At 37.0% G+C, this 23287-nt stretch overlaps 1 protein-coding gene across 1 annotated transcript in view; it reads right to left on the bottom strand.

Annotated features, from left to right (window-relative positions):
• OCA2 (OCA2 melanosomal transmembrane protein) overlaps positions 1-23287 on the bottom strand; it is a 161198-nt gene that overhangs the window by 88957 nt on the left and 48954 nt on the right. Inside the window, exons 9-14 of the mRNA XM_071418236.1 lie at positions 20898-20969; positions 19999-20064; positions 18856-18912; positions 17487-17611; positions 13859-13997; positions 4737-4869 (exon numbers count right to left, since the gene is read on the bottom strand). Coding sequence (XP_071274337.1) covers positions 4737-4869; positions 13859-13997; positions 17487-17611; positions 18856-18912; positions 19999-20064; positions 20898-20969 — 592 coding nt within the window. The remainder of the gene's footprint in view (positions 1-4736; positions 4870-13858; positions 13998-17486; positions 17612-18855; positions 18913-19998; positions 20065-20897; positions 20970-23287) is intronic.

Raw genomic sequence — 23287 nt, 5'->3', positions numbered from 1 at the left:
AAGACAAGAAGAGGCAGATCAATGTTTTTCTTTTTCCAAGGGGAGTACTCTACCAACTCTAAAGCAGTTCAAAGGACATAAATATACAGGAATTAAAGTATAAAATTATTGAAAATATTTAAAAACACAAAAATCTTCAATCTGTGGCAAATAAATAGCTGTACTTCTTTTCATTCCTGATCATCAAGAGAGCTATTGAAGGTGCAAATAATAAAAGACAGCTTTTTCTTTGCATTTTGAAACATAAAGCCATGGCCCTGGTAGATCCTGATATATTATCCAAAAAGGACTAAATATGGTGTCTGAAGGGACATTGAGACTACCTATTTTGTTTGAAACTGATAGTCTTACTGTTCTTTCAAATAAAAGACACAATACGTACTGGAATGATATTATCGTAGATACCAAGAACATTCATAAGAAAGCTGCACCTTTGCTCAGCATGCTAACATTCACAGTAGGAGAGTTAAAATATTAACTATTCACTATTTGGTGTTAATATCTACAACTGAATTGCAGAGAAGAGAGAAAAAAAGACCACACAAAAAAAACCTACACATTTTACTGTCCGCATTGATACTCAAGATTGAAAGATGATCCCCATAAAATCCAATGAAATTAGCATCTTAGGCGAGGACAGTAGAGTGCAGTGCATATTGCAAAACTTCCATTCAGACTGAGCTTAAAGTTGAATTCTTGAAATGAAAACATATTGAAATATTCCTTTCTTTGGACATTATTGTCCTCATAAACTGCTTGCTACTTTGCTCACTTGAACCAGCTTCCAAGTGAGGACAGGCCACTACTTCCAACATCACATTAAATACCAACTATGCTTTACTGGCAGTTAGTAAAATACTTACATAGGTACAGATGCACCTTAGGACAGAGATTTGTCAATTTACTTAATTCAGCTGCATTACTGATGTATCTTTCACTGATTCTAGTAAGAAATGGTTCCTGAAGTTACAAATATGTTACTAGCAAAAATAGGACTAAAGACTGTTCTTTGACCCTGAGCAGCACACATAGTGATGTTTCACTACACCTTATCCTGGGTGCCCTCTGTGTCCCTGCAGTGTCCTGGTGGCCCTAGACATCACTATTATTTTAAGTCAGCTTCTTGCATTTCAACGTGTGTGGCACTAAGTACTGTAGTTTTTTTGCAAGTCATCACAGTGATTCTTTCCTGCCTCCTCTCCCTTTTCTTCTCTTTGAGAACATCTGTAGAGCTACGCGTGGAAGAAAGGAGCAGATTTGCTCACTCATCTGGTTACCGCATTTTCCGTTGTGGGAAACAGCTCTGTGTTTTTCACACATTAAGCACTTTACATATGACTATGATTAATTAATTCCTTCTGTTGTCAGCTTTACATGCTGATTCTCATACTACCATCAGTATTTTCCCAGCTGCTACAGACAGTGAGTTACACCAGAGGGAATAACATGCTCCCCCCTCTCCTGCTATTACCACTCCCACTTAAAGGGTGGATGTCTTTCAGCCAGTGAAAAAGTTGGAAAAATAGAGCAAGCAACAAAGTAGAAATGGGGAGCTGGCGCCAAAGTTGTGCTAGGACAAAGATCTTCCTCTCTGGCAAAAATGGCCAGTATAATAATATTTGTCACCAGAACATGTGCCACCCACTCTCCTGGGAATAGCAACCTTGCCAAACACTGAGGTCCATGTCTCCACAGCTTGACAGGTGAGACATAATAGTGTATTGCTACACTTCCCACGAACTGAATAATGTATTCTTTACCCTTAAAGGAAGAAAAAACTCTGGTTTCGTGTTTTCAGAGTGGCAGTAGAAATGGTAAATTTAATTCCTCGTACACTCAGATAGTATTTCCCTTACATATTCTTTTGTGAAAGTGTAGATACATACAAAATTTTCAAACCTTCTCAGCTTACTCTTCTAGCCCTAGCATCTTTTGCTGCAGCACACAGAACAAGGAGCAGGTTTATCAGCTAAAAGACATTCTCCAAAAAGTCCTTAAAGATCCCTTAATTCTTAAAGAACATTTGATTTTCTCTCTCATGGATGAGTTCTTCTTTTCTTTTGTTAGCTACCCTGCTTAAAGCCACTGCAGGTAGGCAGTGGTTCCTGGGGAAAGAATAGGTATTTTTACTGCAGCAGAGGTGCTGCAAATCAGTCTGAAAGCCAACAGATTAAAAACACTGGTAGCACATAGTGTTGAAATTAAGCTAAAAACATATCTTCATAATAAGAGCATTGTCTGTTTTTAAAATTCATACTAATCCATTTTAAGAGTCTGTGTATCCTAAAGCAGCAGGAAAAAAAAGCTTAAAGCACACGGTACACAGGGATAAAAAAAATCTGGGGAGAATAATATACCAATTAAATCTCACATAACTTGTTTAATTGCTAATTGAGGGCAAGGTGAGGAAAGACTGGTATTTAGTTGATTAAAACAGCTGCTTCAAACAAGCCATTTGAAGTTATCACAGAACCATTTCAACTGGAGATGAAAGGACCCCCGGAAGCACCTTGGAGGCTATTCTGCAAATCCAAACCATGACAGATATCTCCTAATGGAGCTGTATTGGTCTCTCTTTCTCTTCCCCTCTCACAGAAATTTTCAATGGAAAGAGTGGCTCTCCAGCATTTGCTCTAATTGAACAGCTCCTGATTATGTTTGCAGCCAAGGGCAAGTAGCTGATTACAAGAACACATGGTATACTGATTAGGAGACTGCTAAATCTGACCAGACTAAGGTGCAAACAACAAGGATTACCAAGAAATTAATTGAAGGAAATATGCTCACTAGTGTTTCACTGGAAAAAAATAGTATGTCAGTGAATAAACAGTACTATTCAGATTAATTTGAAAAATTTTCATACATACTTTATTTCTTCAAAATCCAAAACCAATGCTTTAAAATTTTATAGCCAAAAGGAAAAAAGTAGCAATTCCATGTTCCAAAATATATATTTATAAAATAATGCTATTATATTGGGATCAATACTGTTTACAGTTGGGAGAATTCATTTTCTTGATGGCTTTTTTAAAAATCATAATTTGTAGGGTCGCTGGGAAAGAATCTAAGCATGTTAGGGTCTGAAATAATTTCTTTATTTCTCTTGCTCTCTGGATAAGACCTCTAAGGGTGCAGAAAGCCTCAGCAGTTTTAAAATGAAAATGCCTACCTCATACCAGTCAGATATATAGGAGAAAGAGAAATTCTCCTTAAATGTCTTAGAAGATAGTTAATATAATATCTAGAAAACCTCAAAAATATTTTTGATCTAAATTCTGGGGGACTTTGGCCTTTAGCAATACAGACAGGTAAACTGAATGCACCTCGTGCCGAATAGACACCGAAGTCAAAACCAAAAATCTTCAGAAGATCTTCCTAAGCAGGGAAATTTCTTCTCTGACTTTTCCATCAGATGGGATTTGAGACACATGGCATAATCTACTGAGGAGAGGACTGTCACTTCTGGCTTTTAATAAAACCATAATCCTCAAGCAAATTTCCCCTGGAACAGGGCAAGGCACTACAGGTACTACCCCTTTTGCCTAAACGAGATACCTCTCATTAAAGTCTCTGCCACAGTTAGTCACCTTGGAGTCTCCTTATAAGAGAAAAGTAAACTTTTAAGGCCTGCAATATATCTCTTCTAGCATAGACAGCTCCATTAGTCTTGAAAAGCACTTATCTTTCTCCACAGATAACAAATGAAGCCAAGATATATCAACAGCATCAGAAGTTGTCCTCTCCACGATAAACAGATGCCACACACACAGGTTGAGAGACATCACACAGGATATTAAAACGTGTGTGGCATGGTCAGTGGAAGCCTGGATCTTAAGTCTTCTGCAGCCAAAGGTGAAACAAGCATCAGTCCCAGGGAAGAAACAGTTCTACTTGACTGTCTTTGTAAAAAGCTCGCTAATAAATTATACTTACTGAAGTATTTCTTACCTTGTAAAGAAATGGTGAACATTTTGGGGGTTAGTATTAAATTTCAGCACTGAAAGAGAAGCCCTAGAACAATGATAAAAACTTCAAAATGACTGAATTGAAAAACATAAAAGCACGAAGTCAAAGAGGGACTGACAATGAAGTCGACAGTCATTGAAACAGCTTTAAGAAGACTTCTAGAGACTATTGAGGTGAGTGACATAAAAAGACATAGATTTAGTTCTACTGAATTGTAGAAATTATGCACCAGGGAAATTTAGGGTAGGAAAAGCCACAGAGGCAAGCTGGTGAGGACTTGAAAAGTTCTGCTTTGATGAAATGGTCTTTCACTGACCACAGACTGGTAAAAGATTGCTGAAAAATTCAATGGAAGAAAACCATCAGCAAGGGAATACATCAGTGCCCTATGTTAGTTGCAAGGGAAACCTGGGATATTTCTAAATCTTGCCTGTGAACTCAGCACCTTGAGCAGATATTATCTGTTGCAACACAGAACATCCTGATACTCATACTTATGACTGTAATGAATGATGAAAAATATTCATGCAAATTTTATAAGATATTTAATAACTCATGTCAAAAACTCAGTCTTAGCACCAGAAAAACATCTAGTTCTAAAAATCAGAAAATTCCACAACTAAAAATAAAATATGAATTATTAGTTGAAAAATTAATGTTCAGATAATGAGGAGGGTGGGTGCTTCCATCTGAAGACATTGTAGTAGCTACTAGCCAGTTTCCATTTAGCACATATTTAGTGTAACAATATAACTTTTTTTCACACTTACCAACAATTTCACTTGGCTCCTTATTGTAAAGTTTTTTGTTCCAGTAAAGAAGTCTGAGAAAAGGAAAGGAGACCAGAACAACAAGGCAGATACCCAAAAACATATGCCCTGTGAAGGCTGCAAAATCCAATCCCTGAAAATAAAAACAAAAAACTAAATTTAAAATCACTTATTTTTCTATATTACCTACAGGGAAAAGCATTCAGCTTTATATACGTTAACAATCAATAATAAATATAAAGCAATATAGTAAGTTCCAAGTACAGTATCTGCTGTATTTCATCTGTTTCAAGGAGACAAGCCACATTAAAATTTAATTCAAAGAACATTGCATTACAAGTTACTCTGAAACACACCTAGTGTTCTGAAATGTAAAGTAAAAAACCCAAACTGAATCATTAACATTTACTTCTCACTTAAATTACTTTAAATTCATTTCAAATCACTCAAAGTCTCAGAAATAGTTGGATTTTAATTACCAGATTTTGTTTAAGCTGGTGAAAACAGAAAAGTTTACAATAATTCTATTTGAACCATTCTTCTACAACAAAAGTATTATATGTCAATATTGTGTTTATTCCTCTTTCTGGTTAATAAATGAACCCAATTCTTTGTATTTTGCACAGTGAAACCTTTTAATGAAGGGGTTTTAAAAAAGCCTTAATAAAAGGCTGAACATATTAATTACTTCCAAGCAATAAGGATGCACAGTGACAGTTTGTCCTAAAACTTTGAAGTTTGCCATGCTGTGAGTAGGACATTGGACTAACTGACCTCTAGGGTCCCTTTCAATTGAGTTATTACATTTTTCCATATTGCACACATTGTAGTGGATCAGGGTTAGCCTTTGGGCTGGACTTTTCTGGAGCAGCCATGACTTGCCTGTCCAAAAGTTACCCATGAAGCTCCAGGGAGGATCACATCCAAGTTTGGTAGGAGGGAAGTCTTTTATATCCAAAAAACAGAGGCTGTCTGAACTGGTGATCCCAGCAGAGCAGACCTGTGACACCTGGAATAAAGCATGGCTCAAGCCCATGATAGCCCAGGTTGTCCCAGCTGAATTTTCAGAGCACTTACTGATTTTCCAAAGACTCTGGAAAGTTAGTTGATTGTAGGATCTCCCTGTGACACACCACTATGTCTCTATTGTTCCCTGATTTTTAACTATCAGCTTCCTATAGGCCCTTTTGTAATTCCAATGCATATTAAAAACAGCTTCCCTTGTAGTATCAGCTGTTACCTTCAGTGTGTTAAGACTGTTGGAAATTTGCTGCTTTAAATATGTGTTCTTCTATATTGTCAAATGCTAAAAGAATTTATGTGGAAATTTCCTAGTTGAAATGTCTCTGGTTCAAAAAAGGGAAGAAAAGGTTTCTCTATTGCACCACAGGGCATAATAAAAAGACCCATAACACAAGAAACTGATGATAGTCATAAAGAACTTTCATAGCCAGATAAAGATTGGTGCTCTTTGGCAAAAAAAAATCCATAGCTTGCAGACAGTCAAATAAATCTCAAACCATAAATATGCAGACCTAGGATTAGAATTTGATCCTATTAAAATACAGGTTTAAGCTTCCTGAGGTAATATCATCCCTACTTGCTATTTAATAGTAGATTCCCTGACTCTTCTACTCTGCAGACACTAAAAGGTGAAACTGTACCTGTCCATTCATTGGCCTTTTGCTGTAACTTAGCTACAGCCATTGCTTTTATGAAAGCAGCTGGAAGACTCTTCAGGAATTGGAATGAGATCATTTTAAGAATTGGACAGAAAAAAGTGACACCACAAAGAAAAATAATGTACCTTCATTCAGTTTGCCTACACAATAGGTCAGCCACTTAGGTGTCTTACATCTCTTTAAGACAGTTTTTACAAATCAGTTTTTACAGAGATTGGCCTCTGGGCATCAAGTTAAGATTCAGAGCTACAGGAGACATTTCTATGAGGGATGAAAACAACATTCATAACTCTAGGAAATTTACAAACGAATAAAAAAAGGATTCCTGCGAAGGCTCAGTGTTTGTGAGACCAGACCCCAAAATATATAAGCTCCATATCCCCCATGTTTATTTCCTTAATGAAAACCATTGACAATAAATTCACAATAAATCTATCTAAATATAAATATATCTAAATATATCTAATATATCTAAATATAGATATTAATCTATCTGAACCCATCTATATATGGGTTGCCTCTAAGATTATAGACAAAAAGAAAGATCATAAAATTTTGGCCAGAAAAATAAGAACTTTAAACCTCCAAAGTTGAACTGGCTTTAGTTCAGAAATTTTCCAACTTTGACAGTGTGCCAATAAACAACTCAGGAAGTAAGAAAAATCATTATTCAGTTTTGTATGGTCTCTAAAATAGCAAAGAGAGGTAGGAAGCCAAAACTATTTAAGCTGTAAAAACACTGAAGCTACACCAGCCAAATTGGAAATGCCTAAACCTGACTGGAAAAAAGAACTATCCTGTGAAAGAAAAATGATTGGAAAACAGGTGGTTGAAGAGCAATAAAATAGTTAGGAGTAGTCAGATTATACTCAGTACAGAATTACCAGAACGAGGAAAATTACTTTTGCAGTCAGACTAGTCTTACAAAAAAGCAGTGGAGATGAAATTTTTCTTAGGCTGGCCAGCTACCAGGCCAACTACGATGGTAGAAATTCTCTGTAGAAATACACAGAAATAAAGATAAATGCTAAAGTAGGAAGTAAAAAAAAATAAATAGGAACCCAATGAATTCTTGGTAACCCTCAAGTTTAAATATGTGATGTCTTTGTCACATATTAAAGGATCTTGACTTTAAGGAAGTAGCTTATTGCAAGTAAACATAAATACAAAAAGCCACTTGCCTTTACATTTTTTATTATCACACCTATTTCAAAGGAAAAAAAATTGTCTCTGGTTCCTGAAATGCCACGATGCAGAGGCTTCTCAAAAAAATACAGCAGAAGAATTACATCACTTGAAACCCACAAAATTAATTTCTTGATGAAGAGAATCACCTCAACCTAGAAGACAAACTAAAATGCTGAGGGTAAGAAGGAGGTATCAGGTCTGACTCATAGCTGAAAGGAATTGAAATGAGATAGAGATCACAGTACCCTGAAAAAAAAACCAGGATTAACACAGCTTCATGACATAAGAGCTGACGTAGATAAGCCTTGAAAGTGATTTGCAGACACCATCACAAGAAGAAGAAAAAAAAATAACTGCTAGATTTTTTGGCATCCTATCCAAGAGCTTATCCAAACTTTTCAGAGGGAGTAGCTGGGCTGAGATTCAGGACTTTGTTAAAGTTCATAATATCAGCACATTGATCTTTCATATTTCTGAGATCCCTGGTGAAAAAGAAAACATGCTGCTCTGCTCCTACTGCATAACAGCTTTCCAATTCAGCTGAAACAAATTGTTTTCTAGCATGGAGTGTGCCTATTTCAGGACAGAGCTTGCATGACAGGATTGTCAGTGATAATGCAAGACTGGATTCACCTCTCTTCCCATCCCTTGCTCCCAGCTTTCCTCCCCATTACCTCCTTGCCTTGATCCACAAGAGACAGTGAGTGGAAATGAATCCTGATGCCTTGGACAGCGGATGCCCTGTAGCCATGGAGGCTGAGGGCTACCAAATGCACTACCTTTTATGGCTGATATCAGAAAGGCTGAAATACAGTGAAATACAGACAGCTGCCCTTCCTGATGCTTTGGGCTGGGTGCTTAGCCCCAGCCTCTCTGCAACACAGGGAATTTATTTTCAGGGAAAAGGAAGGCTGATTTCACACCAAGCATTGTCAGATACCTGGTAGCCAGCTGGCAGCCTCTTGGGGAACTTTAAAAGGCTAAAAGGTTTTCACTGTACCACAGATACCATGGATGCAGGAGTGGATACCTAGGTCATGGCACAGTTGCTTCATCAGTTGCCCCTGTTCCTTTATCCACACCCCAGAAAGGACACACAACATCTCCACAGAGCCTACATTCATACCCTTTTTGGCTGTGGATAGCACATTTTATACTTCCTGAGTCTTCTGCGCTGCTGGAGCCAGGATTCAGCATTGTAAAAAAGCATTAAAGTGCTCCCCATGTCTCCTGCATACAACAAAAAGTCATTTTCACAAAGATTTTCTTTTCCTGCACAATAGACTGGAATAGAATTGACATGCACAATAGGCAAGAAATATTTTTCTTCCAGGAGATTTCAATCTATGAGATAAATACAAAACACGCTTGAAATGTCCCTTACTTGAAGCTATGATGATTGTGTCAAATTCTTTCTGCTCCCCAGTCAGAAGAAAATCTAAAGATTTTGTTTTAGCAAGACAACAGCCTAAAGGTTCTACTGCCTACAGATTCAGAGCTGAAACAGAGTGGGAATCTTTACTTGGTTTATAGTTTAAAATGCAAAGTCAAATATATCAATTTCATATTAGGAGGAAGCATCATATTGTTTTCCTAAAATTCTAGCTTCTTATCATCTTGGTTATTATTTTTTTCATTGCTTCTGGAGATGCAAAATTAAATTCTAGTAATTCAGACCTTTCCACAAGGAATCTGCCTATTTAGAGCAATGAGAAAGCAAAAATTATAGCTATGTGCAGCAATCTGGGGAGCAGCAAGTACTGTTTCTAGCCAGAATGCCCTTTACTTAATATGTTAAAACTAATAAAATGAAGAAGAGCAAGAGTAATTTATTATTTCTACACTGGCTTAAACATCCCTTCTAGCTGAGTGACTAAGATCTGCATTGTCTCTCATGGGAGCTGCTCATGATGTCACTGAGCCAGAAATCACTGATGGTCTAACACAGTTACTTGAATATAATGTTTATTTGAGACACTGATAAACCTCCTTTTTGGTGTTACATTATGTTATTTAATGATTACTACATGCATAGATGGCAAAAATTCTGAAATCAGAGGTAAGCCCATACATTTTAGTTCATGCACTTTAATTACACTAATAAGTGTAATTTTCTCTTGAGAAAAGGAATCAATCAAACATCAACAGAAGGGGTAGAGTTCTACAAATTGATTAAAAGTTTTAACAAGCTTGTATCCAGCAAACTCAACAAAAATAGCCTGCTAAACTATGGGAATCCATTTTAGCAGTGCTTGAAATATCTGTAAAGCTTCATAAATAGGATTTTTTCTTCTCTTTTTTTTCAGAAGTACCTACTTTCATTCATAAATTTTTGGTACCATAATTTCTCATTAAATATAACCAGCTAATATCACATCGTGCTAAATTCCATCATGAAGGCTAAAAGTCTCTAAAAGGCAGCACAGGAAAACCTGATGTCTGTCAGTTTCCCAGGAAATTCCTGTTAAATGGCAGGAATAATTCTGAGTGGTATGCTGAAACGCCCAAATCCTCATCAGACATCAGATTAACAGCACGAGCTTTATCACATGCTAACAAAACAGTAAATAAAAGGATATAACCCAGTGGCTAGCATTTGCTAAAACTGCCTTTGCTTTTATCATCACTTCTTTTATTCAGATTTAGCTTAGATACACCAGCGCACATGTTCACTATCGCTTTGTTCACAGCATCATTTTGCTCTGGAGACCTATTTGCCATCCATTCTTTAAAGAACTGGAAATCACACCCTGTGCTTAGAGCACAGCAACTTCTGATCTCAAAGGTGTGTTTGTAGAAGTTCATGAAGTTCCCAAATACAAAAGATTTTCTGTTCAATTCTTCTGAGAGCAAGGACCATATTCAATTGGTTCATGCTCTGTCGTGCATACACACATGGAGTTCCTGAAGTCTGAAGCCCATATTTCTTCAAAAAAAAAATATAATTTTGTTAACAGTGGGCATTCTGTAGCAGCACTCTGAAGATAATAAAACATTAAAAAATGTTTTCTATTCACTAAACAAGTTTTCCATTTGCTCTTATCCTGAAATCAAAACATAAATGCTGTTTTGTGAAAATTCTTCCTACTTCAACTAAGAACAGCCAAGAACACAACAAATCTTCCTCTCCTATTATGCAAATGTTCCACTGATTCCAGTCATGATGGTAGGGAATATGTCAGGATTATAAATTAACAACAGCTAAAAAGAAAATATCCTTTTGACATTCATTTGCATCTCAAGACAAGTAAAAAGACTTATTGCTACATTTTAATGAGCAAAATGTTACAAAAATCTTATTTATTCAAACATGGTTTAAATAAAATATTTTTAATATTATATTAGTTTTCCCCAGAAGCTAGGGAGAAAAGTCTCTCCAGCACCAAAATAAACAGAAAGTAAAGCATTTCTAACACTGTAACCAGATAACAGCACCCAAAGTAACAAGGCTGCATTTCATTTCATATTGATATAAAAGCTAAAGTTTCCTACAAAAGTGTAAACTTGCATAATATTTTACTTGAATACTTTTAGAGGTTGATGTACAGCAGTAAAAGTTCAGGAAGACTGGTAAAATTCTCCTCATGATAGCACCTAAATAAAGTAGAAAACCAAATCATCTACATAGGACAGTTCACTATTCAACTTCCTGCAGGGGCAGTTGTCCAAGTACTCCTGTACTTACTGTGCAAAAATGACAGAGAAGAGAATGAAAAGAAGACTTTCAACAAAAATATCAAGTAGAAAAATTTTCTAGAATTTCTAGAATGTCCAAAAACATGACCATAAAGCTAAGAAGAGGTAGAAACCAAGTATTTTCTATAGAAAACACCATAATAGAAACTATCAAATATACTACATGGACGAGTGTTTCTAAGATGTCATTAATGCATTCAAGAACTTCTACCTCTGAAAGAGTTTAAAAAAAAAGGAATAAAATAAATTTTAATTGGTACTAATGTAGTAGGCTCCCCATGCATTTTAGACACAGAACTGTGCTAGCTCATGTTACCCTTCTGCACAGCACCTTTTACTAGAAGTAGTTTCAGAAACAAGACTGCAATGTCTACATTTCTCCTTCTGATCAAAAGAGAGCATGCTGGAGCAGGTGGACAAAATTAGGAATGCAGCTATTAGTTCAACAGCTCAGACTGTAAGAGGCCAGATGGTCCAGCTCCCTCTCTGACCTCTCTCTTGGCTTTTTCCAGTTACCCTGGCCAGCAAATTCCCAGGCAAATCTCCTTTAGAAGGGGTGAGCCCTAAGCAGTGAGGACATACCCCAGACCATGACACTCTGCCTCAGGACCAAGGATAGGTGTTTGACCCTCTTTTATTTATATACATAGATCTAACAACTGAGAATATAGAAAAGAAGCAGTGTAAATTCTGTGACCCTGTGTTGAACCTAATCTATTTCACTACATTCTTATTTCTGTGATGCAGCAGAAGATCTGAAAATAATCCAGACTGAAAACATCTGGAAAGATTTTGTGCTTGTTTCAGATACAGAATTTGCTATAGTATCATATTTGCCAGGGTATTTATACATCTGAGTTCTCCTAAAAATATCAATAGCTCAAACAAGAAAAATGTAACATGGTTTCTTTTCAATTGTAATTGCTTAATTATCTCCCATGTTTATAGCCACTTCTAAAGGTTCTACAGAAATTATGAGTTTCTGAGTATTTAGGAAAATTACCTGCATGGCAAGTGCTAATTATTCTCTTTTAGATCAGAAGTTTTAAATAGGTGCACAGATTTCACATCTAAAATTTAAAACTTAGCTAGCAAGTTCTCAGCTAACAATAAATATTACAGTCTTCAGTCGCCATCCAAACTAGCCAACTGCAGGACATTTCAAACATTTTGATGGCAAACATTCAGTTTATTAAATTCTACAAACTTTCAAAGACCTTTCACAACCTGAACAGTACTTAATTAATTTGAGTGCATTCAATTAATTAGAAGAGATCTTTCTTTCACAGAGCAATAGAAACATAAGTCACTCCAAATGCAAAAAACCCCAAAGCATAAACTCAGGATTTTGTACTACAATTCCCTCATCCACTTGCACAGTTGTTTTTACACTAGCACAATGAACACTAAATTTCTCTATAATTTTTTTTGGGGGGGGAGGGGAGTGGGGGGTGGGGTGGGTTATGACACCAGGCCAAAACAGAAAGCTCATCCCTGGTGTCCTTACAGATGTGCCCATTACATTACTGCCCATTCCATGGTGCTGCATGTTGGTGAGAAGAAGGGCAGATCTGCCCCATGCCAGGAGGGGCTGCCCCTTGCATCCTGAGCTGATTGTCTCCCTGCTGCCCCACAGCACACCAGGGAAAGGGGGTGGCAGGCAGTGCCAGAGGCAGGAGGAAGACTTGATGCCCTCATGTTCAGGGCTAGCGGGGATAGCTGAAAGCACAGAAAACTCAGCAAACTCAGCTCCATGCTGATGCTGCTGAGGGCTGCAAACACATGCCAGCAGTGCCACAGCCACTCCATAGGGCAGAGAGACCCATGTGGGTGGGAAGAAATGGTGGGACTGTGATGCTCCTGCTGGATCATTCATGTCATGCAGTCCCACCCAGAACCATAGTTTTCCCTTTGGCACCAGGCACCCAGCAAACAATAGGAGAGCCAAGAGTTGGAAGCTAAAATCTGTCTCTGCAGCCTGGAGGTAGCAAAATGTTGTCAGGAGGTGGGAGCCAGCTGCAGCCTGTGCTGCATGGGAGAAGCACCCACCCCCCTCTCACACCCCACATCCCCTTGGGCGGTGCTTGAAGGATAAAGTGCCTCAAGTGTGTCATGGCTCTACAGGGGCAAAGCAACTTCTCTGTAAAATGTCAAATTATCTCGTATTTAACTTTTGAGAGAAAACCTATACTGTAAAAATGGATGGATTTTCATCTTCATTTTCATATTTTTGGTTTTTTGCAACTTGTTGCCCTGTCTGCAGCCCTCCATTTTCTGCTTCTTTCCTCGCTTTGCCATTAATAAGGAAATCCCCACCAACAAAAAAGAAAGCAAACTGGTATTGTCACTCCAGATCAAAAAGTCTATTCTTCATCACTATTTTGTCCTCAAAAGATCACTCTCTTCTGTCTGATAATCCTATTAAAAAAGAAGTAGCATGGCAAAAAAAGTCAATTATGTTCTATTTATATGGCTGTCTGGGGGAAGAGAAGGATCAACATTGCATATATCAACACCACTACTTAATTTTAGTAGCCAAACAACCACAGTACATACCCTCCTCCTCAGCTCCTGCTTTGAAACAATAATCACATTTGGAGGATCCCCAACAGCAGTGGCAGCCCCCCCAATATTTGTGAAGATTACTTCCGCAATCAGGACGTGCCTAGGATCAAGATTAAGTACTTCACAGAGCCTGCAGTGTAAAGATAATGAAATTAACTTCTTATCCCATGGATAAATTACCTTAAATATTAAAATGCACAAATATTACAAAATGCAGTCATTTCACAGACAAATGGTAAGATTTTAAACATAATGTGTCAATAAATGGTATGTTAAAGCATTTATTGTGCTAGAGTAATTATAACAATGTAAATGAAAATTGATAGATTTTCTTTACATTTAAAATGCAGTTATTAATGTCAATAAAATTGCTGCATATAATTAAAAGTAGTCAACTATTACAAGAATTGGACTTCACAGAAAATAGCATTTCAAATTTTCAGTGTGATACAGCTTCTGAAGTCATGGTCCTTAAGCTGCACTGACCTGTGGAAACCTATTCTGGTCAACCACAAGCTCTGCACTCAGCAACAGTGATTAACTTTCTTATGGGAAGCAGTGGTAGAGGATTGTGCAGGCTGCCTATTAGCCATGAATCATCTATTAGAGACTTCAGCTTTCAGGCTAGTTTATTCAGTTTGTTCTGTTCCTATTTTCCTCCTTCTCTAAAGCTTGATCATGAGTATTTCTATTTGGGATGAAACAAGACCAGAAAATACACATTCCATATGGTTAAAAAAATCTCAAAATGTTTTTAGCAGTTCAAATATATTTAATACTTCTTTGGTGGGATGACGCTTTGATAAGAAAAAGTAACTTGCTTCTTTAATAAGAAGCACCTTAAAGTGCTCTGACAAACACAGGGGTTGACTCAGTAACCTCATGATCTGTTTGAACTCAGAGCCTACTTACGCAGAGTAATCTTCACACAGATTACTCCAACTGACAAATTACGTTTACGCTCATGCCTGCGTAATCTGCTCTGTCCTGAAGTACGTGTTCGATTTTAAACTTGGGCTCTGCTGATAAAAGCTGAAAGTTAAAGTCACACCTAAGCACTTTCGAGTAAGAAACAACTGCTTTCCTCCTCTCAACCTATCAAAAGGTTGCTCCAGAATGTAAAGATGGAGACCACACTTAAATTATTGTCCCCTATATCTCATAGTAGATGGGGAAAGAGTGTGCAGGAAGAATGCTTTCTAAGTCCGTGTTATCAAAACCTATATTTCAAAGAGAAAAGACTATTGCAAAAAAGCTTAACCTGATTCACTTACACTATCACCAAGAGTGTCAATTTAAAACTCAGAAAAAACACTCTCAGATGGCATATATGTCAGTACATAAAAACTCTGGAAAATAATAACTGTTCAAAAAATACACTATTTCCTCAGCAGCATGAAATCATTCAGTTAAAGGGTACTTTGTAGTGCTACTGGTTCAAATGTATCAATTGTGGTACAAGACCACAATTGTACATACAATTTTGACTCAATTTCTCCTTGATTTCCCAGTATTTCCAAATATAAGCTAAACTTTTCTTTAGTGATTCTTTCTTTTTGATGGACCTGGTGGTATTTTAAAAAGAGAATACTAAAGTAAGAAAAGGCTAAGCCCAAAGTATAAATCCATCAGAACACCTTAGCTAGATGGCAGGATCACAGTTCTTCAGTTTACTTATCCTGGTTATATAATTCCTCATGTGTAAAAACATTAGCCTTTTCCATTTACCAATAACAAAGTATTTTGAAAATAAGCAACAGCTAAAAGGAGGTAGTTATTACTTTTTTTAGTAGGTTACAGTAGGTACAAAATGCAGAGTGAAACAAGTATCATGTTTTAGGCCTTATCACAGGAAATATAAACCCTAATGTTCGCAGAGTCAGTACGATTTTCTGCAAGCTTTATCTCCATGGCAATGGAGACTGCACAGTGCAACACACAGTGAAGCTGTAGACAATGGCAGTAAGATAAAAAAGAAAATGACCCCCAGCATGAAGCTTTTTGAAGTAGGCAATTATTTGGTTTTAGTAGGTGAGATAAAATTTTATTTTAGTTTTGATAGTGATTCAAATACAAATGTTTCCCACATACTGAGTTTCCCCTTCTTCAGTGTTACAGGCTCATTTAGTATAAAACAAAAGGACTCAGTATATACTTAGTACAAAAGTCCATTACTTAAAGGTGGCTACAAAGACAGGTGCTCTCCCCTCACAAAAATCCACATGGAGAATACAAGAGGCAACAAGTACAAGGGAGAGATTTCACCTCAACATAAGAAAAACAATTTATGGTGAAAACAGTTAACTACTGGAAAAATCTCCCCAGAGATGTGGTAGAGCCCCCATCACCGGTGGTTTTCAAGATGTAATTGGAGAGAGTGCCAGATAATCTCATCTAGCTTTCCTTTCCCATGAAAGGTTGGAACAGATGGCCTTTCGAGGTCCCTTCAACCTGGGCTATTCTGGGATTCTTTGAAAACAGAATAAATGTTACCGTAGTTCTGACTGTGAAAAGCTTTTTATGCTACATTGACTTCTGGATTTCAGTCAATTCCCAAATTATATTTATCCAAAATATTCTGTAACACAGCTAAAGAAAACTTGGTGTTTAATAGCTCCAGTGCTGCTTACTGCTAGAAATGCAATTATTGATTAGGGTATGGCAAAGCCATCTCTTTAAAATATAATCGGACAGAAGACAAATGGAGCTTTCATTCACCAGCTGCTTCCAGTCTAGAATAAATTTCACTTGCAAAATTGGTTTTTACTGCTTTACACTGCATTTTAAAGAGGGGGCATATCTTAATAGAATTTTGTGTACTTTATTGTGACAATGACTGCAAGCATTACATCTCTCAGGATCATTTCTAAAATACATTAGATCTTTCCAAAACTGAACTGGATTAAACAGATTTGCCTGACCAGACACAGGTTAAATTCAGGTTAAACAGTAATTTATAATCCCACACTGATTAAATGTAGTTGCATATAACATGTTATTAATTTACAGAAATCTGAAGTAATTAAATTCATGGTTGTCTGCTCAAAGTTCCAAATATCTAATCTCAAACTGTGCAATTAACCAGTAGCCATCCCAATGACATGATCACCAACAGGAATAAAATTCAGATTTTCATATTCAAGAAAAAGCTGTTAGATGAAATATGGACTTTTTAAAAATTTGTCACTAATATTAGAAGTGATAACAACTTCACCAAAACATAAATTACTATCTAAAATTGTATATAAATATCAGCCAGCAATGAATAAAGCAGTTTTAATTTAAAAATTCTGCCTGATTTACAGGAAAAAAAAATCATCTACTAGGGATCATTTGGTGCAATATGTTATTGCCATTGAAATATGAAGACAAACCAGAACAGTTAGCTGCCAAGGCAGTGTTCACAGTTTTCAGATATGTTCTCAATATTAATGCAAAGGCAAAAGACAAGCCATTCCTCTGAAAGTGCTAGCTTTTTGTTCTGCTACAATAAGAGTATTTGAAGTTCTAATTTCCATTTAAATGATTAAGAAAACCTCCAAACAAATATTTTGCAGGCATGTCTACTACTGATTGCTGGCTATAAAAGACCAAGTCCAAGTCCATAACAATAAAATACCTTATGGTTACTGGAGTAAAGAGCAGCATAGTGGTAACATTGTCCAAAAATGCAGAAAGAATTGCAGCAATAAGGCACAGAAATGTAATCATGGCCCACACCTTGCCTCGAGAGAACCGATAAGCCTAGGAAAAACAAACAGAAGCAGAATTAATGGACTACATCACTCCAGCTTAGATTTCAAAAAATTGTAGATAAAGCAACTTGATCAAAGTTGAGCAACAATGAGCTCAGAGCATTTACTATTCCTTTACTATTACTCCAACAGCACCCTCTCCAATACTAAATAATTTGGCAAGAAAATAATTCATGGAAGTGGGCAACAATCCCATCACACAAACAAAGAAACAAGTCTGAAGAAACACCACATTCTGCTACCAGTCATGAAGGGGGTCAGCGGCAGGAGAAGGGCTGAGCCTCCATCTTCTGCCTGCATGCCCAGGTGGACTAACAGGGTTTAGACCTCCCTTCCTCTCCACACCTGGGACACATTGCCCATCCTCAGAGCAGCACTGCTGGAGTGAGTCCAGAGGAGGGCCACAAACATGATCAAAACACTGGAGCACCTCTCCTATGAGAACAGGTTGGAAGAGATCTGCATTATTCAGCCTGGCAAAGAGAAGGCTCCAGCACCTAAAGAGGGGCAATTAGACAGCTGGGGGGGGAGACTCTGGGCAAGGGTGTGTAGTGATAGGACAAGAGGGATTGGCTTTAAACAGAGAGAGTAGGCTTAGATTAGATATTAGAAATTCTTTACTGTGAGGATGGTGAGACCACAACAGGTTACCCAGAGAAGCTTTGGATGCCCCATCCCTAGAAGTGTTCAAGTCCAGGCTGGATGGAGTTTCAAGAAACCTGCTCTAGTGGAAAGTGTCCTTGCCCATGGCAGGGGGATTGGAACAAGATTATTAAGGTTTCTTCCTGCCCAAACTGTTCTCTAATTCTATGGTTGTGATTCTATGAATTACACTTTTCATGTAAACTTTTGTTCTGCTACTGTGCAGAGGTCTGTGACCACTTTTCATATGTGGTCATACAGTTAATGATAGTTCCTGCCCCACTGCCAGCCATAAATAGAGTTCAGCTACAGCAGAACTGCGGTCCTGGGGAAATCAGTGAAATATTCAGCTTAATAGTGTCCAAATGCTTGTGTACCCTACTGGGGACCTTTAACATTCTCCTGTATAAATAGGATTGCATTAAGGGCTTCCTTTCATCCAAAAGGATTTTTCCAGTATTGCAACATGACCACTGTAATTTCTAATATGATAAGTATATGCTGACCTTAGAAGGGTTCTTTACGATTGTGCTTGGTGTGACAGATTTGAATAAATACTAACTTGATAAATCTAGTACCAAATAAACCCACCTTTACTGCACAGTAGTCAAAGAATCCAGTCTCTGAAAATATGGCCACCAAAACCATCTGCCAAAAGATGGGGAAAAATATAATCACTTGGAACTGATATATAAAAGTAATTGAATTATTACTCAAAACTAAAGCAAAGCAGTTTGTGATACTGACAAATGGACTTCTTATCTGACACAACTTTGAGAATCTAATCACCCTTATATTAGAATATCCACTACAGCTGTCAGATATCTCTAGTTAATACATCGTATGGTGAAATATACTTCTCAACATAAGCAGTCTGTAAATGTCATATGAGTCTAATTGAATTTCATTTGTAGTGACTAAGTGGGCATCATACATTAAGTACTCAAAGTATCTCTCTTACATCATTAATCAAGAAGAACCAATAAGTGTGTTTGCTCTCTGCATTAATACTCTACAGAGCACAGAAGATAATGGCTTCAAGAAATGCTTGCATTTTCCCACATCTGGAAGTCTCCTGTCCTTCTGTCTTTGCTCTAAACATAATTTTTTTTTTGCTTTCTTTTTCTGTGGAGAATGCAAGGAGCAAGGACCAGTGTCAGGAAATAAGAAAAGCTCAGAATGGAAACAGATAATTGTAATTTTGTCTCTGTGTATTGTATATTTTGTGTTATAGTCTAATAGCACTTAGACAATGTTTTTTACCACAAATAGCTCCAGGCAAAGTGATTAAAATAATATATGATTAAAATCTCATCAGATATTACTTCTCCATTTCTGGCTTGCTTTTTCGTAGCTTCAGACAAAACAGTGAGACAGGAAACAACTCTTCCAGCAGAGTGTGTTTGAGGAAGGCTTCGAATAAACAAAATTAAAAAGAAAAATTATAATACTTGGCCCTTAAACAGGTCTTTCTGTTTATAAATCCCAAGGATGTTTTTAACATGTTGTCAATACAATTTCACAGATTAAAAAAAAAATATTAAAGGATCAACATTTCAAAAGACTCTTTCAGAGGTCTGATCCTCATCCTTTTTGGTAAATTCCTTACGACACAAATGTTCGTCATAAGTTGTCTGAGTAAAGTACAATCAACAAAGTGTTCTAAAAGGAAACATCTCTGTACTGAATGTGGTTATTTTGGCACATTTAGAGCAAAAGATACATTTTAGTTACCATTCCAAACAATAATGCCAGTGTCTCATAGTCAATCCACTCGACCACTTTGACCATACTTGGCCTCTGCAATCAAAAAATACAATTACAAGTGAATGCCACCTAACTTGTGATTAGCTATGACTTGTAAACTCCACTTAATTTATGAACCATTTAAATAAATGTGATGGAAATTAATAAGTGTTCCTACAAGCTACATAAAAAAGACTCTTTATTATTGCCATTACTACTATTATTATTATTATTACTAATTCAAAGTACTGCTGGCATCCTAAGTCAGTCATTATCAGGCTGTTGGTTGGTCTAGTTGTTCCTTACTTAACATTACAGAAATAAAAGATAACCAAATTACATGGTACACTGCAGTTCCCTTTTTGGTAAAAGAACAAAAGCATACCAATTCACCTGTGAACAAACTGGAGGGTATTAAAGGGAACATAGTAATGATGTGGTTATGAGAACAACCGAGAAAATCAATCTGATGTTTGACTATATATCAACGAAGAGTAAGCAGCAGGTGAAACAAAGGGGCTGGAACATACAGGCATGAGATGTAATTATTTAGGGTAGTATAAAGTGTATTTCCATTTAGGCTTGCTTGGTAGCCTAACATTACTGAAAATAACAGTGTTAAGCTAACACTGCATTAAGCTGAAAATGGTTGCAGTCAGCTTCCTGCAAATCAGAATAAAAAAGTATCAGCTGATGTTTCTGTATTCCCCTTGTCTACACATTAGTCTGACCTCTTTTCCCACCCCAGTTTCTGTCCTACCATTTCTCTTCCTTAAAAAAAACACTGCTTTGCCATGTGCTCAGTAAGAACTGGGCAAACATGGAGATTAATGACACCTGACACCATAGCCAGAGACAAAGGGAGCACTTACAATTTGGTAACTTACCTCCCCAACAATAGCTAAGGCAGCTAAAGCGGCCAAAGCGCCCAGCATGGCTGCAAGGGTCCTGTGAACAATCTGCAACAAAGGATAAGAATTGACCACAGACTCCTCCAAGCATCTCCTTACTATTAAAAAGGAGGTAGGGAAAGGATAAAACCTCATGTACACAATTCTTTTCTTGGCTTGCTTGAGGGTTTTTTCCAACTAGAGGATGGTTAATTACTTTGCTATTAAAAAAAACAAACCAACCCACAAAAAAATCCAAAAAACCAAATAAAACAAATTTAAGAAATCAAGCAACTAAAGCCTTGACTGTGGAAATGCTGCTAGGAAGTCTCATCTCTAATATCCAGGTAGAGAAGGGACTTCAGCACCAGTTTCTTACATCTGCCAGTAGGTGACCCAAGAAGGAAAGCAATTCATGTTCCCTAACTTAAGGATCAAAAAGCTTCGTCCTGTTGGCTTCCCTTCACCTCCCATGGAAAGAAGATGCATGCCCAGGAGGTGATCCATCTCATTCTTAGTAGGGGCTTGTTCAGCAAGTGTGCCTTGAAAATGTGCTTTATTTCTCCAAGAACTCATCTGTAGTTATTTAATCCCCTATGTCTGGAAGATCACAGATTGTGTAAAATAACTCGGCTAAAGTAAGCATGTAATTAATGAAAATCACACTACAAAAGACTGAATCTAATTACCAGCTTTCACTATTAATCTGTTTAAATATTATTCCAACACAAGTTAAAATTATTGTTGAGAAAGAAATAAAAGAGTCTAGAAATATTTCATTTGCCTCTAATTTCATAAGAAATATTTTGCTGATAACAAACAATAGGATGAGAGCATCTCAAGGCTCTCCTCCATGTTTGTAAAGGAAAAGCAAAAAAGGAAAGATTTTGCTTTGTTTTTTCTCCTTGATTATAAATTTTTAATGGAAATAGTAAAGAACTACACAATTCATCAAATTACTAGAAAAATAAATATATAAATTACTAACTCAAGAGTAAAAACAATTATCTTATTATCCTGTTTTCCTTAAAAATGCACTGAAGAGTAGCCTATTCATGGTTACAAAGCAGGAGATCAGACCAAGATTTTTGAGCCCTACTGACCTACTTGTTCAGAGCACAGACTACAGCTCCCACCAGCTCCTACAGAAATGTGTGTTTTAACCCACTGGCTCATTTTTGATTTCCCATTTCAGTGCATTGACATGTAAGCACACATATGGCCCTTCTGGCTCTGCAAAGGTGGGAAGCATTTGATAACATTCCATAGCTCTTCTGGCTGGAAAGCAGGTACAGCAATTAGAACTTACAGCTCTCTCCAATACGAGATGCCAAGCAGAGCTGTCCATTAAGGAAGGGGATCAGCTTCTCAGCAGAGCAAAGCTCAAGTGTAGGCTACAGGGAAATCCTCAGCTGTCCTCAAACTGAAGCTTTTCTCCTCATGCAATCCCCACCCACGTTAGGTGGCTCTTTTGCAGTTCCCAGAAAGATATCTTATGTTTTCTGAGATTCGTTTAGCTACAGATTTTTTGCATATTTCCACATAATCACTTTTGCTGTCACTGTTGTGTGCTTAATTGCTTGCATTGAGTTAACTGCAGTTTCAGTTTCCAAGAGTTTGCTGTCACCTATGGGTGAAGTTGGCTTTAATTTATGCAGAAAGAAACTGAACAAATTAAGTCATCTGTCAGTTCCTTCATTCTGGTGGTTTTTCAAGAAGGATATACAAAGGTATATCCTGAAGAATGAACAAAGTGCAAAGTTTTATTAGAAAAAACTTAGTAAATGTACAACTCTCCATTCCAGTAAGCTATCAAATAAAAGTCATAAAGTAATGTAAAGCCTAGAAAGAACACTTATGTAAACTCTGAGACCTGTAAATATTCAAAATTTTATATTTAGGAAGCTTAAGGAAAAAATAGATTACTCTCTTTAATTTTCTTTTCACAGAAAATAAACCCCAAACAAATAACATATTTGCACAGGTATTTTTAAAAACTTACAAATAGAGAAGTTAGGAGGTGAAGGTTACGAGTTCTGACATTCTTTGAACCACAAATCCATCTAATAAACATTTGGAGGGCTTTATATCAAGCAAAATTCCATTATTATTCTTTTGAAAAATACCACAGATGAGCCAACCCTTTTGAAGATTGGCAGGAGGATGAGTATCTTTTCAGGATGATTCTTGGAGTGTATCCATAAACAACAGCTCAGGTAGAGAATTGAAAGAGCTTAAAAATAAATTAAGACAGAGACTTAATCCCAGGAAAGCTGAGAGATTTAGTGGACTTCTGATCTAAAGACATTTTTAAAGGTTACGTGAAAAATCATCTGTATTCATCTGATTGTTCTCTCACTTGAAAAAGGGCATCCCCTTGTGCAATG

The sequence above is a fragment of the Agelaius tricolor genome, unplaced genomic scaffold, assembly GCF_023055355.1.
Source record: "Agelaius tricolor isolate 1412-34295 unplaced genomic scaffold, bAgeTri1.0.p SCAF_79, whole genome shotgun sequence".
Classification (NCBI taxonomy): Eukaryota; Metazoa; Chordata; class Aves; order Passeriformes; family Icteridae; genus Agelaius; species Agelaius tricolor.
Note: the sequence above shows the minus strand (reverse complement) of the source record. Positions and strands in the feature narration are given on the sequence as shown.